Source organism: Ascaphus truei, chromosome 3, assembly GCF_040206685.1.
Source record: "Ascaphus truei isolate aAscTru1 chromosome 3, aAscTru1.hap1, whole genome shotgun sequence".
Classification (NCBI taxonomy): domain Eukaryota; kingdom Metazoa; phylum Chordata; class Amphibia; order Anura; family Ascaphidae; genus Ascaphus; species Ascaphus truei.
This window is the reverse complement of record NC_134485.1, coordinates 43,478,249-43,495,017: the sequence shown is the minus strand read 5'-3', so window position 1 is coordinate 43,495,017 and position 16,769 is coordinate 43,478,249. Positions and strand designations below refer to the sequence as shown.

The window sequence follows — 16,769 nt, the reverse complement described above, 5'->3', positions numbered from 1 at the left end:
CTCTGTGGCTACAGCCACAGGTGGAGCCAAGCAGATATAAGCTGAAGGAGTTCTGAATCAATTCAGCTGGGATTTGAAATTCCCTCTTCCAGTCATAAGCACTGTAGAGGTCTGGGGGCAGAAGACTGAAGAAAGCAAACTCAGATGTTAACCCTTAGAACACTTGTTCTGTGCAGAGGGAAGCAGCTCTTAGGGAAGCCCTTTCAGAAATCCGCCTTTGGGGTGACACAGACTAAATAAATGAGGAATGGGGTTGTTTTCCCCTGGTACAGAAAATAAGAGCAATTCATATTAAAAAAAGACGAAAAAGGTGCAAGATTGTCTTCTCACTAAGATAAACATTTTGAATAATAATAATTGTTTGTTCTTGCATAGCGCTGCTAGTTTTTACATAGTGCTTTACAGAGACATTTTGCAGGCACAGGTCCATGCCCTGTAGAGCTTACAATCTATGTTTTTGGTGCCTGAGGCACAGGGAGATAAAGTGACTTGCCCAAAGTCACAAGGAGCTGAAACCAGGAATTGAACAAGGTTCCCCTGCATCAAACCCAATGCCAGAGAGTCAGTTTCTTTACTCACTGAGCTTTGGAGATATATTAAAGCACAAAAACTTCCTAAGTTGTTTCAAGTCAAACGTAAGATGGCAACTAACGCATTAAAAGAGCACATTAATCATCACCCACAACTGTCAACCAAAATAAATTGCTTTCAATTTAGCTTTGGACCACTTTGTAACATTTGCACATGACCCTACTATTTTTTATTTTACAAGGCCACAATAAAAAGGCAAAGCCTAACCCCACAGGGGTTCTCAACTCCAGTTCTCAGGACCCCTCAACAGGTCAGGTTTTAAGGATAATCCTGCTTCAGCACAAGTGGCTCAATCAGTGGCTCAGATTGAGCCACCTGTGTGAAGCTGGGATATACTTAAAACCTGACCTGTTGGGGGAATCTTGAAGACTGGAGTTGAGAACCCCACGGCTGATATAATCATCTTAATATTAACACCATACCGCCTCTATTATAAAAACCTACACATTGGGGAAAAGTATTTTGGAAAAAAATGTTAAAAAATAAATAACTAAAGTAAGGTTGATATACTTTTAATGGGTAACGGATGTTTAAAAAGAGTGCAAGTTTTCAAGACCATTCAGGTCTCTTCCTCAGACAGTCACTGTGGTCCTGAACGCTTGGACACTTTTTAAACATCAGCTACCCATTAACGGTATCACTTCTACCTTTCTTTTGTGTTTTGCTTTTCTGTCCGTGTCCCCTACAGGCTAATATTGTACCATCCTCTATTTGTACTTATATATTCATATACTTTATAGCACAAGCAAATTTTTATTCACCTTTATGCAGTACCAAATGGAGATTGGAAAAGTAATGAGAACCAGCAGAAATGAAAAGAACATCAAAACAAATCCAAAACAGCCCATTCCTTTCCTTTCCACATCTGAAATACAGAAGACGCGCTGCAGGTTAACACTTTATAATCCTTCCATAATGAAAACGTGCATCAAAACGGACATCCTTCTAGGTAAAATGTTCCTACTGTAGCTCCAAATCAATTCATTTAAAAGTCTTAGGGGTCAAAGTTTCCCAGGTGCAAAATTCAATTAAAAAAAACGACACCCAAGGTTTTGCAGCCTAGAGACTTTAGTATAAAGCTCCAAGATGCCTGAGCATATGGGGTCTATATTTATCATAGTATCCTGTCTTTAAACCAGTTCAAAAAAAGAGATTAAGGAAAAGCTCCAGTATTGCAGCTGGGAGATTTTCTATAAATGAATCCCATTTAGATCAGTGATCCCTCACTGAAAATAACCCAGTCTCACTTACCTATTTTTTTGTTTTTTGTACAGTTTGGGGTTATTTATTTATAGCCCTTGCCCCGTTTTACCTGGAGAGGGACCAGGGCATCAGAAAAAGGGCTAAACTACATGCATGTATTCAGTCCCGTCTGGTGCAAGAGGTTTAAATGCTAGCCCAATTTAATTTATTTTTTGTTTTTCTCTTGATTTACCTTACGATAGTAAATTCAGTGGAATAAGCCCCTTCAGCGATCACCCTGAGGGAGGTCCATTATGGACCGAAACGTCTCTTTACTCCTTGTTTGGAAAACCTGATAATCAACAAACATTACTGTACATTGTGTGAGTCCAGTTGCTCATTTGCTTCTGCTTTTCTTACCAACTTCTAAGCGAATGAAAACAACAAGAAAAGCATAAATTACCATGCTAATTGACTTGCACTTTATTTATTAAGGCTTCACAAAAAAAAGAGTATGCCAAAAGTATTCCAAAATATACATAAATCTTGAAAAAGAATTGAAGTGTGCAACTAAATAACCACAAGTGATAGTATCAAGTGATAAGATGCAAATAAATATTGCACAAACCCTAAAATTAAACTAAATAGTTAAAACCACATAATACCACAGTGTGATAAAATATTTAAAGTCATACAAAACCATGACAAGTGGCTAGTAATAGCGTCTGCAGCCGTAAATGTGGGGGTGGCTCAGCACCCCCTAAACACTGGAGAAATGGAAACAAAAGAAACAGCGCAAGACACAAATAGTGAAGTAAATCAAGATATTGCATGAAATGTAGGGATCCCTACATTTTATGTAATAATATCTTGATTTACTTCACTATTTGCGTCTTGCGCTGTTTCTTTTGTTTCCATTCATACATAAATTGTGCCTGCTCTCTGTCTTTGCATGTAATCATTTGTTGCACAGGGACAATTATTGCAAGCAAAAATGATAACAGGTTTTTCAAAAATATATACCATAATTAAACTATTTTATTTTTTAATTCAATAGTTATTCCCGTGATTTTCTTGGTTGGTAGCCTGGGAACACAGATAAAAGCACTGCGATTGCTGAGATTGCAGCATTATGGAAACAACCAGATATTCCAATTATCCCCAAGATCAGGAACAGAATTTGGTTTGTTTGCTGGATGGAACAGTTGACAAGTCTGGTTAACGACACCGGTCCAAATTTTCTAAAAGTCTGGGTGCCTTGGCTGGCACAGACGGACATCCCGGGAATAGATAATACCACAATTTTGCAATGATAATCAGTAAATGCGTTCTCCGGTGATCCATGACAGTATAGTGACAGGGAGCTTGGAGGGTAAGTGGGAACCCTGCTAAAATAGGGCACCCCAAGAAAGAGGGAATTAGAGATTGAACGACAGGAGAAAAGAGGTCCTTGGATTCTAGGAGAGAGGTTCATATACATATAAGCGCACAGCGATCCCGAGGAGAAGTCCAGTCGCCTAGGCGACGAGGAGCCAGAGAGCCGGCACCTCCCCCCCTATCGAAGATAGGGATCCCTCCACGCACCTCCCTGCCCCCCCTCCCCTCCCCTCCCTCCTACCCTGCAGTCATGTCCCCCTGTTTGTCTTGTGAGTCTGGTGTGTCAAGTTTTTGGTTGATTGTATAAAAAAAAATGAGGTGATGTCATTGAAGCTAATGGGTGGTGTTACCATGTATGTTTTATTTCACCCAATAAAATCAAAGTTATAAAAAAAAAAAAAGCACTGCCAATGTCTTTTCTGGTTTCAATCAGTTAAGTTATTTTATATACAGTAGAATAATATATCTTGCCAGATCCATACTAAAGTTTTTAAAGTTTACGTAAATCTTCCAATTTTAAGTTCAGAAAAACAGACAAATCATATAGTTACCTAAATCGAAGCTTGTTAATTATAATATGTAACTCTTTTAGAGTCAATGAAGTTTAGGAAAGCATGTGTATTCATTTTAAATTAAATGTGCATGCACGTAAATTTATATCAGTACATTTATTTGTATTTATTTATCAAATGTTTTACCAGGAAGTAATACAAAGAGAGTTACCTCTCGTTTTCAAGTATGTCCTGGGCACCGAGTTATAATGAGAATACATGGTTTGATAGAGAGATACTTAATGATTATGGTCGTATGAAGCAGTTACAGACAAGATTAAAATGTGAGATAGCTAAAGTCTTGAAATTACTTAAACTGAATGTGGTTTTGAGTGTCTCTGGTAGGTTTTTCCAGTTGTGAGGTGCACGGTAAGAAGGAGCAGCGGCTGGAATCTTTGTTAAACCATAAGACTGTGAACAGTCTTTTGGAGTCAGATCTAAGGTGATAAGTGCTGGGTGTGGTAGTGGTAAGGAGCTTGTTCAGAAAGTATTTGAAGGCAAGGCTGGAAAAGTGTACTTTGTGCCTGGACTTAAGTGATAGACAATCTAGTTCTTGGAGTATTATGCAGTGATGTGCGCTGTAGTTACATTGCAGGACAAAGTAGCATAATGAGATACAAATAATGATGCATTTACCAGTTCTATACTCTAAACAACCTGGATAAGAAACAAATACATTATAAACAGGCATTCCATATATTTACCAGAATGATCCTCCATGTTTCTTGTACGTTCCTCTGCTCTCACTGTATTATCTTGGTCGTACCTGATATCCATTTCTGGGTGCACTTTATTTGTCACTGTGCATGCAGACCAGTACTGCAAGCTGAGCATAAATTAGATTTAAGGAAGTAAAACCTCAACTAATCTGTTGGAAATGAGTGACTTTAATGCAGGTGCTAGAGTTCAATGTTTGTAGGAAGCAAGCTGGAAGCTATTTAGCTGTCCACACTTCACTATAGCGTCAGTGATAGACACCTCGGAACTGGACACACAGTTGCAAAGATATCCTATTCATGATAGTTAAAGCTTTTGTAATGTGATTCTTCAACATGATTTTTTTAAAGGCAACTGAATCGCTCAACATTAATTAACGAGATCATCTCACAAAGAATTGTGTTTCATGGTTCTCCACCTTGTAGAAGACACTAATCCCCATGTGCTACAGTCTGTTGTACAAATGTAGCACCTGTTATTCTAAACGTGGCCGCATTATTATACGGTTTAACTAACGCAAGTTTTAACACAGTCAAAATTGCACGATAAAAACAAATTGTGCGTTCTGCACACAAAATCACAAGATTTAGAGACCTTTGACGCAATCGTGTTAAAAATAACAGATGCTTCATCTGTATTAAGCAATTCCTACAGTATAATCCACTTTTCTTATACTGTAACATTTCTGGAGAAGTTTATTGTACATTGGGGTGTAGAAGGTGTTTATTAGGCTTGTTAATGCAAAGTAATGTGTTAAACAATGCATTAAATAATGCATGTTTTCGCCTTAACTGTTGTTTTCAATTGAACTGTTAAATGACACGCCAGCATTAATGCAACGCATAGTATTTAACAGGGGTGTTAACGTTTGCTACATCTTTCTTTTGAAGGTACAACAACTGAGCAAAATGAGTGAACACTGTAGATGGATTTTCAAGATCTAACTAGTTTCTTAACAAGAGACTGAAGAGGGGTTGAAAACTATGTTTATAAAGAGCTTGGGCACTTTAAAGATAAAGTTTATGGGGAAAAAATCAAACTTTTACAGCAGCACATTACCTACTGTACATCTTTACATTCAAAATATTAATGATGTGCTTGCTATCACAGTACATCTGTTACAGCTTCTCCTAGTGAAGACTTCACACAGACAGGGGTACAACACTATCATTTGTATCAAAACAAGCAGTGGCTAAGGATGCAAAATGGCTTAGTTATTGAAACAGATAGAAGTCAGGCATCTGAGGATTATCCCTACAGAATAGGACTGTGGAGAATTAAGGTTAAAAGTAACTTCATACATACAAGGTCCTTCCTTATGCGATAAATATGATTTGGAGAATAATCTTAGAACATGCAGAATATCCTTTGAGCAACCACATTTTTTTCATACTGTATCTCTACACCTTCTCCATCCCATCTCAGGTCTTTTGGTCCATTAATCAGCTGCACATGTGGGTTCTTTGGCGTTAGCTTTCTTCTTTTTGGGGCCTTATAATTCCTTTTAATTTTATAAGATTTGGTGGTTGTTTCTTGTGTGGCTTTAGCTTCGAAAATGTCAGATGTATGTATGACAGAGTTTATATGTTTTTATTATATGTAGACTACTATATTAAGTAAAATGCTTCACAGAAAACAAAATAATGTAGTGTTTCTGGGGAATTTTAAACCTGCGCTTGTTTGCGTGTGCTTCAAACCTTGCATTTTAATTTTAACATTTAAAAAAAAATGCCCCCATGTTTCCTTTTAACCAAAATATGAAACATGTCAACACAGAGCAAATGTATGACAAATGCAGCCATGATTTGTGTGGTTAGAGCAGGGGTGTTCAACTTCAGTCCTCAAGGGCCACCAACAGGTCAGGTTTTCAGGATATCCCTGCTTCAGATATCCTGAAAACCTGACCTGTTAGTGGCCCTTAAGGACTGGAGTTTCCCAGCCCTAGGTTTAGGGCCACTAATCCACTTCCACATTGTTCCTCGCCTGAAGCAAAACTGCACTCGGAAAGATACTTTCTTCCTGCATCCCAGCCCTGAAATACACTGTAATAGTATTTGTATACAGATCTGCAGTGCAGTTCACAACGGAAGAAACAGATCTGAACGTTATTTCAAGGCCAATCCTGCAACAAAACAACAAAACCCACATCAATTGCAAGAACGTGGCAACATTATGATTAAAAGTAGTGTATGTGGACAGTGTAGCAGGAAAGCATCTGAAGGGGTTAACTTGTGTTGTAGGTAGGTATGGCTATGATAGGTATGATGAAGATGCTGGGAGACTCTCCCTTAGCCCTTTAAACTGTCGTAAAATTGGGGGTGGGTCTGTGGATCCTCTGTACAGACGGCAAACAAGGAGCGAGTGGCAGCTGGAGGGAGATGGTTGCATGTCTTCCCTGCACCGCTGTCTGCAGACAATGCTGCGGTAGAGGTGTCTGACCATGTCCCAGAGGCAAGATGAGGCGGACAGGACGATCTTCGTGGGCAATCTAGACGGCAACGTGAATGAAGCGATCCTCTACGAGCTGTTTCTGCAGGTGGTGGGCAGGGCTGGGTGGTCAGGCTCTGGGGAGGGGGGACCGTGTGGTACTCCGAGGAGGGGGGTCCGTGTGATGCTCAGGATGTGGTGGTGGAACATTGAGAGGGGGATTATGTGATATCCGGACATTGTGAGATCACCTTGTCCCTGGCTGCAAGATCCAGAGCCAGTCAGTACCTTTTCATGCAGAGAAATGCTGCACTGAGCTGTGTGGTACTTGCAAAGTAAGGAGTGGCTATTCTTGCCCTTGACAACCTGGATGAGGTTGTCTGGTCCCCCATGCTCCATATACCCCCTGCCAGTCCAATACGTGGTGATAAGGTCTTGTAAGTCCCAGACCACATCGTGGGGTAAAATCAGTAACCACTACTTAAATGCCAGCCCTTGCCACCTGTATGTGAATATAGTTGTATGAAAGTGGATGTAAAATAGATGTCATGTTATTGCAATACCAATATAGGCGGTTTACTGGGATAGTATAGCCTTAAATTTCCTGTACCCGAGTGACTACGCCTTTTTATAGGCCCACTTAGAATATAATGAAAAGCTTCATTATACAGGTTTTATGTTGCTAATGTCTGATGCAACCCACATTAAAGACAAATACAACAATCAAACACCATAAAAGTGAGGGGATTAAAAAAGTATTGTACTGGGACAAAGGAATGTCACTGTTCTACATAAACATAAATTCTGCTTCTAAATGAAATATTAATTCATTCTGCTTCTAATTAAATATAGTGCACAATAACCATGTAATTATTAACTGTGTCAACTTAGCTGTAAGACTTCTCACAGCCTATTCAAATAAATTGGCTATAAGGTTCCTTTATGACAGAGCACCACTTAGTAAACATGGGTGGCTCTACATCCCTGCAGCCTCATTGGCGTAAATGTTGTTACATTTCTTGCAGGCTGGACCATTGACCAAAGTGACCATCGCAAAAGACAAAGAAGGCAATTTCAAGTCATTTGGCTTTGTCTGCTTTAAACACACAGAATCAGTGCCTTATGCCATAGCCTTGCTGAACGGCATCCGATTATATGGAAGGCCAATTAAACTTCAGTATCGATTTGGTAAGTTTAGTAACCACCATTGTAAAGAAATTACTTTTGTGGTTTTTTGTTTTTTTACCAGGTCCCTTTACAAATGTAAAAAGGGTGACAAATACCATTAAGCAGGCAAATGTTCCCTGCCTTTTTGTACAATTGAATTTACAAGTTATATTCCAGTCATTTTGTTAGATCAAACTATGTGTTTTTCTTCAATTCTGATCCAATACCTTCAAAATGTATGCAAGTGTGACGTGTGTTTTTTAAAAAAAAAATTTTTTTTTAATTTTTTCCATTAAAGTCCCCCACCCCCTCCGGGAGATTTAGATAAATACCCCTGGTAAATGTTATGCAGATTAGAGATTTTACAATTAGGATCTCTGTGTTTCACAGTAGTGTGTGTGTTTGTGTGTGTGTGGTGGGGGGGTGTTCTTGTAAAAATGATTGTGTGACACTGATGCTGTTTACAATGTTGTATCATGTAAACTGATGGATATTAATATACTGCAGCTCTTCTAAATTGCCAAATGTGTAAATTATGTGTGGATAAGAAGAGTTGCTGTTACTATTAAAAATAATGTGACCGTTCAAAACGTACCCTGAGAATAAATATAATTTAATGTTAACAAATGATTTAGATATTTGAGTCGAATCGTTGCACTTCCTTAAATTGGTTGAACCAATGTTATTCAGTGGCTTGTAATGGACACCTTTCTTGCTCCTTGTTACTGAGACTGAATTAGTACTATTTAAGTATCCTGATAGAAATAGGTTACTAGGAAATTATGTGAATATTGCATGAAAATAGTGTGTGTGTGTGTGTGTGTGTGTGTGTGTGTGTGTTATAGGCACACGTCTTCATTGGCATAAAATAAGTGAAGCAGGGATTTACTTGATTGACATAGGGGTGATCTGGGTGAACACTAAGTAAATAATTGTGACACACCTTATCTTGCAAGTTAAAATACTGCCATGAGGTGCCTGATTAACCAAACCATCATTGTAAAAATAGGTTTTATTACTATTTTTAATATTTTAAAAATATTTTTTAATATTTTATTTTAATCTTTTATTTTTATAGGAAGTTCTTATTCTGCAGAATCAACCAGTCTCCTGCAAGGTTCCGAAAATGGCTTCCTCACCAATCCACCTGTCTATGGGTAATACAATTTTTTTCACTGATGTTCATATAGCGCCGAGTAGACTAAAGTGGATGAGAGAGTATCCAACTATTTGACTCTAAAACAACATTTTCTTAATTTAAAAAGAGTACCTTAATTAACCAGCACCCTGTATAACTACATTTTTTAATGGACTTTCTTTGTAATATCAGTAGCTATTTGAAGCCCTTTGGTCCACAGCAAGTTGGGAGCGCCATGTGCAAAAAACTGTGTTTGTAGAAGAGCTCTGTAAACGCTCACATTCAACTAAGGCAAAGTAGTGTATCTACATGGTGTTTCTTGGTGTCCATTGGGTATGTTCACTAAATTGTGATGGCCTTTGTTGGCTATTGTGCCAAATTATGGTGCATATTGAAGGCGCTAACACACTTAAAGTGCTTACTAGTCAAACAAATATTTAGTGACTTTTGGTGATGATTAAGTGCAAAATATAATAAAGCAAGTGCAAAGCATAAAATATAAAGTGTCAACCCCTGCTTCTACCCTCTGGTGGGGTTGGCTTCACTCTTTCCCAAAATGCAGAACTGGTTTCTCACGATCCAGGTGGAGCATGGGGGAAAAACAAGAGAAATACTAAGTGCAGATGTACACAAATAATGGGAATATTCCCAATGAATCTTGGCTCTTATGTACAGCCTACTCACAGAAAAAAAGAGGTTTTCAAGCAGTGTTGATGGTTGGTAGATTGTGGAATAAGGTATTGCAGAATTGCTCCTTCACTTGAAGAATAGGACCTTGACTACACTAGTGCTGCAACTTACTTTTAACTCTTACTCATGTATATGAACTGTACCCAGTTTCGTATGTGCCACTTGTATTTTTTTTGGGCGTCATGAAAAAATGTTTCTTCTAAAACATATAAGCTATCAAAAGCCTATGACATGTAGAGTGTAGGTCACATTTCTCTATACTGTACTCGTGTTATTGTGATGGTGGTTTACAGCAAAAAAAAATATTTGTGCCCATTAATAAAGGTCAAGTCTGTATGGCTTATCAAAATATAAGGGATGGGAAGTAAACCAGAACTGTGATGGTGATCTTTTCATATGCTATCTGTAAAGTCCTCTGTAAAGATAGTCTTCGTAGCACTTAAATTGTGTTAAAACCCTTGTGCAACAGACACAAGTACTGTAATGCATTTCACAGTTACCCACTATGATCTCATTTGAATACATTTACCACAAATATATATTTCTAAGCACAAAATATTGCAACTGCATTTTTATCTGAGTGAACGCACTGCTCACTCCTCCCCTGGCATTGAATCCGTTCAACTCGCTCCTTTTTAAGAACTTGAAGTATTGTATTGTATTGTATGTCTTTATTTATATAGCGCCATAAATGTACATAGCGCTTCACAGTAGTAATACATATCATATAAATAACAAATAATATAAATAACAGATCATGGGAATAAGTGCTTCAGAAATAAAAGTAACATTAAGGAAGATGAGTCCCTGATCCGAGGAGCTTACAGTCTAATTGGTAGGTAGGGAGAACGTACAGAGACAGTAGGAGGGAATTCTAGTAAGTGGGTCTGCAGGGGGCCAAGCTTTATGTATCATGTGTCCATGATTATCCAGTGCTATTCATATGCTTCTTTAAGCAGATGTGCCTTAAGGTGTGTCTTAAAGGTGGATAGCGAGGGGGCTAGTCGGGTATTGAGGGGAAGGGCATTCCAGAGGTGTGGGGCAGAAAGTGAGAGGTTTAAGGCGGGAGAGAATTTTAGATACAAAGGGGGTAGAAAGAAGACATCCTTGAGAAGAATGCAAGAGTCGGGATGGTGCATAGTGAGAAATTAGGACTGAGATGTAAGGAGGGGCAGAAGAGTGTAAAGCTTTAAAAGTGAGGAGGAGAATTGAGTGTGAGATACGGGATTTTATAGGAAGCCAGGAGAGGGATTTCAGGAGGGGAGATGCGGAGACAGATTTAGGAAAGAGTAGAGTGATTCTGGCAGCAGCGTTTAGGATAGATTGTAGGGGAGACAGGTGAGAGGCAGGAAGGCCGGACAGCAGGAGGTTGCAGTATTCGAGACGTGAGAGAATGAGGGCCTGAGTCAGAGTTTTAGCAGTCGAGTAACAGAGGAAAGGGCATATCTTTGTGATATTGCGGAGGAAAAAGCAACAAGTTTTAGAAACGTTTTGAATATGAGAGGAGAATGAGAGAGAGGAATCAAGTGTAAACCCTAGGCAGCGTGCTTGGGCTACTGGGTGAATGATCGTATTTCAAATAGCAATGTGGAAGGAGGTAGTAGGGCCAGGTTTGGGAGTAAGTATAAGGTGCTCTGTTTTTGCCATGTTAAGTTTCAGTCGGCGGATGGCCATACAGGATGATATTCCAGAGAGGCATTCAGAAACTTTGGTCTGTATAGCAGTTGTAAGGTTACGGTTGAAAGGTAAATTTGTGTGTCGTCAGCATAGAGGTGATATTTAAACCCAAAAGATGTGATTAGGTCACCTAGAGAGAGTGTGAAAAGAGAAGGGGTCCCAGGACAGAGCCCTGGGGTACCCCCACAGAGAGATCAATAGAGGAGGAGGAGGTGTTAGCAAAAGAGACACTGAAAGTACGATGGGAGAGGTAAGAGGAGATCCAGGATAAAGCTTTATTCCGAATACCAAGAGCATGGAGAATGTGAAGGAGAAGAGGGTGGTCCACGGTGTCGAATGCTGCAGAGAGGTCGAGTAATATGAGCAGAGTGTACTGACCTCTCTCTTTGGCAGCATGGAAGTCGTCAGTTATTTTAGTGAGGGCTGTTTCAGTAGAGCGAGCAGTGCGGAAGCCAGATTGTAGAGGGTCTAAAAGAGAATAGGTGTTGAGAAAGTGTAGCAATCGAGAGAATACAAGATGTTCAAGGAGTTTGGAGGCAAAAGGCAGGAGGGAGACAGGTTGATAGTTAGGACAGGTAGGGTCAAGCTTGCTGTTTTTGAGTAATGGTATAACGGATGCATGCTTGAAGGAGGATGGAAAGGTAACAGAGTAGAGGGAAGAGTTAAAAATCTATGTGAGCATAGGGATTATAGAAGGAGCAAGAGGTTTTAGGAGATGGGAAGGAATGGGATCAAGAGGGCAGGTGGTAGAGGGAGAAGAGGAGATCAGCAGAGACACATCCTCCTCCGAGATAGCAGAAAAAGAGTCAAGAAAGGCAGGAGGAGAGTTAGGAAGCGGTGTGTGATGGGAGGAGGCAACACATGGGATGTTCTGCCGTATGGATTCCACCTTTTCCTTAAAGTCAGCAAAGTCCTGAGGTGAGATGGAGGAAGAAGAGGAGGCAGCTGAGGGTGGTCTGAGTAGAGAGTCCAAGATAGAAAAGAGTCGGCGTGGGTTAGACTTGTGTGTGTTGATTAGTGATGAAAAGTAGGTTTGTTTAGCCTGAGAGAGGGCAGAGTTGAAACAGGACAGCATAAATTTGTAGTGAATGAAGTCTGCGAGCGTATCAGATTTCCTCCAGAGGCGTTCAGAGGAATGAGTGGAGGAACGCGGCATGCGTGTGTGGGAGTTTAGCCAGGGTCGTAAGGAAGAGAGGAGGGAGGGTGGCAGGGGAGGGGTATGAGGTTGGAGGGGTTTACACCAGAAGGAGTAGAAGTTGCATGTGGAAGGCGAGGACAAGAGCAAGTAGAAATTAGAAGTGGCTACTTACGTTTTGTAAAATGATGATGGCTCCATGGATGCAATTGTCATATTTGCTTAAGAGCTGAAATGTCACTGACTATTATAGTAGTTGACACTTGCCATAAGGTTTTTTATTTTTTATTTACTCTTTGCAGATCTGATGTAAGGGGAAATGGTTCTGATTTTCCTCCATCTATGGCCACCATGGATAATGACTACTTATCTCAGGCATATTTATACTTCCATGGGATGGTAAGTCATTTTTATTGATTTTTTTTATCTTCTATTATGTATGTCTAAAAGAAACAATGTATTTATACACTTTTTTTAATGACATTTTTAGAACCGAAACAAACATATAATCCACCTCTCTCTTGACCACACGCCATTGTTCGTATAGTTGTACAAGTCATAAACACCATCGTAATGTGTATTTTGGGAAAAACAACAATGACAGATAACCCTGAGATGGCCACTTGCACGTTTAACATAACATTTGAAGAGCAACAATTTTGTTTAAAAAAATAAATTTGCGAACCACAGAATTGGGGGGAAAAAAGGTATTTTATCATCCTTGTCATGTTTTAAAGTCCTAATCAAGGTCACACTTTTTTTTTTTTCCCCCTCAATCTTACCTGAATTTTGGGGGTTGTGGGTCCCCTAGTGTTTGGGAAGCACTGAGTTCTGGAAATATTTTTTTTTTTTATCACAAACAATTCGCCCATACAGATTGCTAAGATATCGCATCTTTGCTGCATTTCCGCTACATCTTGGGTCTGTCTTGTCCTTTCATTCCATGAATGCCCCTTGCCAAAAAAAAAGCTGTTTGGTTCGGCGCTTTAGCACCTGAAGACCCATGTCCCCAACACCATGTAAGCCATGCACCTAGGAACCACTAACAAAATAGTGTAGATAAAAGATGATTAAACATATGTAAATAGCCTGTCACAGGAGACAAGGAATAAAATACCAGGGATCAATTTGCCAGACAAACACAGAGTTGATCAAATTAATTTATTGGAAAAATAATTATCCACAGCTATTTACAGCAGATACACACACACACACACACACACACACACACACACACACACACACACACACACACACACACACACACACATATATACACAAACACACACACACACAACTGAGAAACTGGGGTATCCTATAAACTTAGGTTCAGGGATCTCCCTAAAGAGATTTTCCCTGTTCTGTCTTCCTGTAGTATCCTCTGCAGCTTCTCCTAGCATCTGCTGCTTCTTAAGAATTCCCTTCACAGCTAAAACACTTAGGAGCAGCTCTTTGTTAGCTGTGAGCTATCTCACCAGAAATCTCCCCTCCCCCAAGTTCTTGCAATATCACCCAGACACTGATTGGTGAGGGGAAGTGCAACAAAAAACACCATTAAGTTACTTGGGAATATCATAGACCAGGGGAGCAAACTTTTTGTGCTGCGCCCCCCTGTCTCTCTGCCCCTGGCTCTCGCGCCCCCCTGCCTACCATCATCCGTGTCAGATGACGCTGCGTGGGCGTGTGACGTCAGGTCACATGGTGCCGGGGCATCTATTGACGCCGCGTTGCCATGGCGACGCAACACAGACGGCTGAATCCCGGTAAGTAAACAGTTGTAGGGGCCTCACGCGATCCCCCGGCATTTAATTTAAATGCCTGGGGGAAGATCGCGGGGCCTCTGCAACTGCCCGCACCCCCCCAGCACAATCTCCCGCCCCCCCTGGGGGTCGCGTCCCACACTTTGCGCACCGCTGTCATAGACCACTCTGCAACATTCAAACTGAAAACAAAATTAACCCCTGGCACCTGAAGTGCTGGAACCCAGGAAACATTATATATATAATGTTTTTTTTTTTTATTTATTTTTTTTTTTTATTAGGTAGGTGTAATGACGGACTTGACCTATATTAAAAGCAGTCACATTTACCCATACATGTTAACCATATTTTACCTAAATGGGTAAATACTATACATGTAATATAACTGCATATATACCTGCCCCTTGCCAGCCATATAAATAAACACTGCGTCTTAAGGCAAGAAGGGATTAAGGTTAAATCAAATCCCAATCTACCCATCCTCACTGCACCAAGGGATGAGTAACATAAGGTGTCGCTTCAAGACCATGCTCCCTCAAAGGTCCCAAAATAAAAAAAATATATATATTTTTTCAAAGTTTTGCTCATACTAGCTTTGCAGCATATATATTAAAACTATGGTGCAGGCACTCCTGTTCTGTGCAAAATAATGAATTGCTCCGATGTTTTGGTTATCATTGAAAAATTAGGCACAGCCCTATTAATGTACCAGGTATGTCACGGCACAAATTCTCATTTTCTTGGGGATGCTCGAGCGGTTGGTTTGATCGGAAGTGGGGCTTCTCTTTGACTGAAATATGTCTAACCTAGTTCAGACTTTATGCCTTTTTGCTATAAGATTTTCAAGAAACTACAAGGAGATAGAATTACACACTAAAAGTTCAATTGAGTCTAGGGAAATTCAGGATACAAAGCAAGGTGCTCTGGCATACAGAGTGGGTCTGGCTAAACAACTCATGTGCATATAGGAACAGGAGGATGTATGCAGCAAACTAATAAAACAGCACAAAGTTAGCTGCAAAAATATAGGCTATTAAATTTGATAATGAAACATTTGTTGCTTTTTGTCCACCAAATGTAATTAAACTATATTTTTGCAGCTAACTTTGTGCTGTTTTTATTAGTGTGCCACAGACATCCCCATGTTCCACTCTTTCATAAAATACATCAAGGACCACTTTCCTTTTTTTCTTTTATTATTCAATTGAAATCCTTTTCACACATGCCGTATTAGCAAAAGAAATCCTTACCATCATCCCTTTGCTGATTTTCACTGCATAGTTTGGTCTGTTTTTGTGCCCTTGATCACAATTCCAACATGCTGCCTGCTCTCTCCATGAATTGCATCAGTTAATGGTCCTCTTCCAAACTCATCTCGGCTGACCCTTCATAACTACTGCTCAGTTCTCATATGCAAAATAGGAATGAGAAGCTGAACCAAGTACTGTGTACAGTGACTGTACTCCTTAATCCTGTCTTGCTATGGGCAAACTTTTTTTGTGACATGCTTCTACAGCTTTGTATTTTAGGGGATCCTACTTTTTATACCAGTATTTGATCATGGTAAAGTGGCCAGCATGGTGGAATTATCTCCGAACTGCTTTGTAATCAGTGCAGAATTTTAGCAGTAGACTGCTTTGTAATCATATCTTTTGATTTTTCTGTCTCATTTTCCCCTCAATTGAACAGGAGGCATTCATAGTTAATAGAAGTTGTATATGTTTAATATTCACTTTGATTACAATAAAAGATGGAATGGAACATATATATATATATATATATATCATTATTAGTACATTAAACCATCTACTTCATTGCTTATTCAGATGAACCCGACTTTAGCCGTCCAGTACCCTGTCTATGGGTGGATGGCACAAGAACCCCCTTGCTACAAACCAACCCTTCAACAGAGTAATGATGTTACCTTTCCAACATATGAAGTACAAGGCTCTGACTGCACTCCTGGGCCAAGTTCTGTGGACTGGAAACAGAAAAATCGAAATGATAGTAAATTGTACCAAAAAGCAGAAGGCACTTGGAAAAGAAAAAGAAAGACAGAAACAAGCGATACTGGAAGTGATAGCTCAGAAAGTACGAACGATAAGCAAGGGCAGAACCAGAAATATAGAAAGCGCAAGGCAAAAAGAAGACGGTATTGAAAATGGATGTTGATGAAGAAAACATGTTTACGTTTAATGCACTCAGCAGATGATTTAAATATCACAATACAAACATAATGATATGCAGAGCTTGGCTGCACAATAGACAATGAATTGGAACATGTGGCATCCATTTACAATGAAGCGTTGTTTAGCTTTAGGACTCTGCTGTGATCTTTTAAATGATCCATTGCTTTG

At 39.7% G+C, this 16,769-nt stretch overlaps 2 protein-coding genes across 3 annotated transcripts in view; one reads left to right on the top strand and one right to left on the bottom strand.

The window, feature by feature from the left end:
* The window catches only part of LOC142490634 (stomatin-like), a 36,390-nt gene extending 31,912 nt beyond the window's left edge, over positions 1-4,478 (bottom strand). The window contains 2 exon segments of the mRNA XM_075593052.1: positions 1,353-1,456; positions 4,406-4,478. Coding sequence (XP_075449167.1) covers positions 1,353-1,456; positions 4,406-4,478 — 177 coding nt within the window.
* A 2,239-nt stretch (positions 4,479-6,717) lies between these two features.
* Positions 6,718-16,769, top strand: part of LOC142491425 (multidrug resistance-associated protein 1-like) — a 118,242-nt gene continuing 108,190 nt past the window's right edge. Inside the window, exons 1-4 of one of the 2 annotated variants that reach the window (XM_075593972.1) lie at positions 6,718-6,954; positions 7,871-8,033; positions 9,091-9,169; positions 12,955-13,051. In XM_075593972.1, the coding sequence (XP_075450087.1) occupies positions 6,859-6,954; positions 7,871-8,033; positions 9,091-9,169; positions 12,955-13,051 (435 nt within the window). In that variant the 5' untranslated portion in view covers positions 6,718-6,858. The remainder of the gene's footprint in view (positions 6,955-7,870; positions 8,034-9,090; positions 9,170-12,954; positions 13,052-16,769) is intronic. The other variant, XM_075593974.1, reaches the window with a different exon arrangement.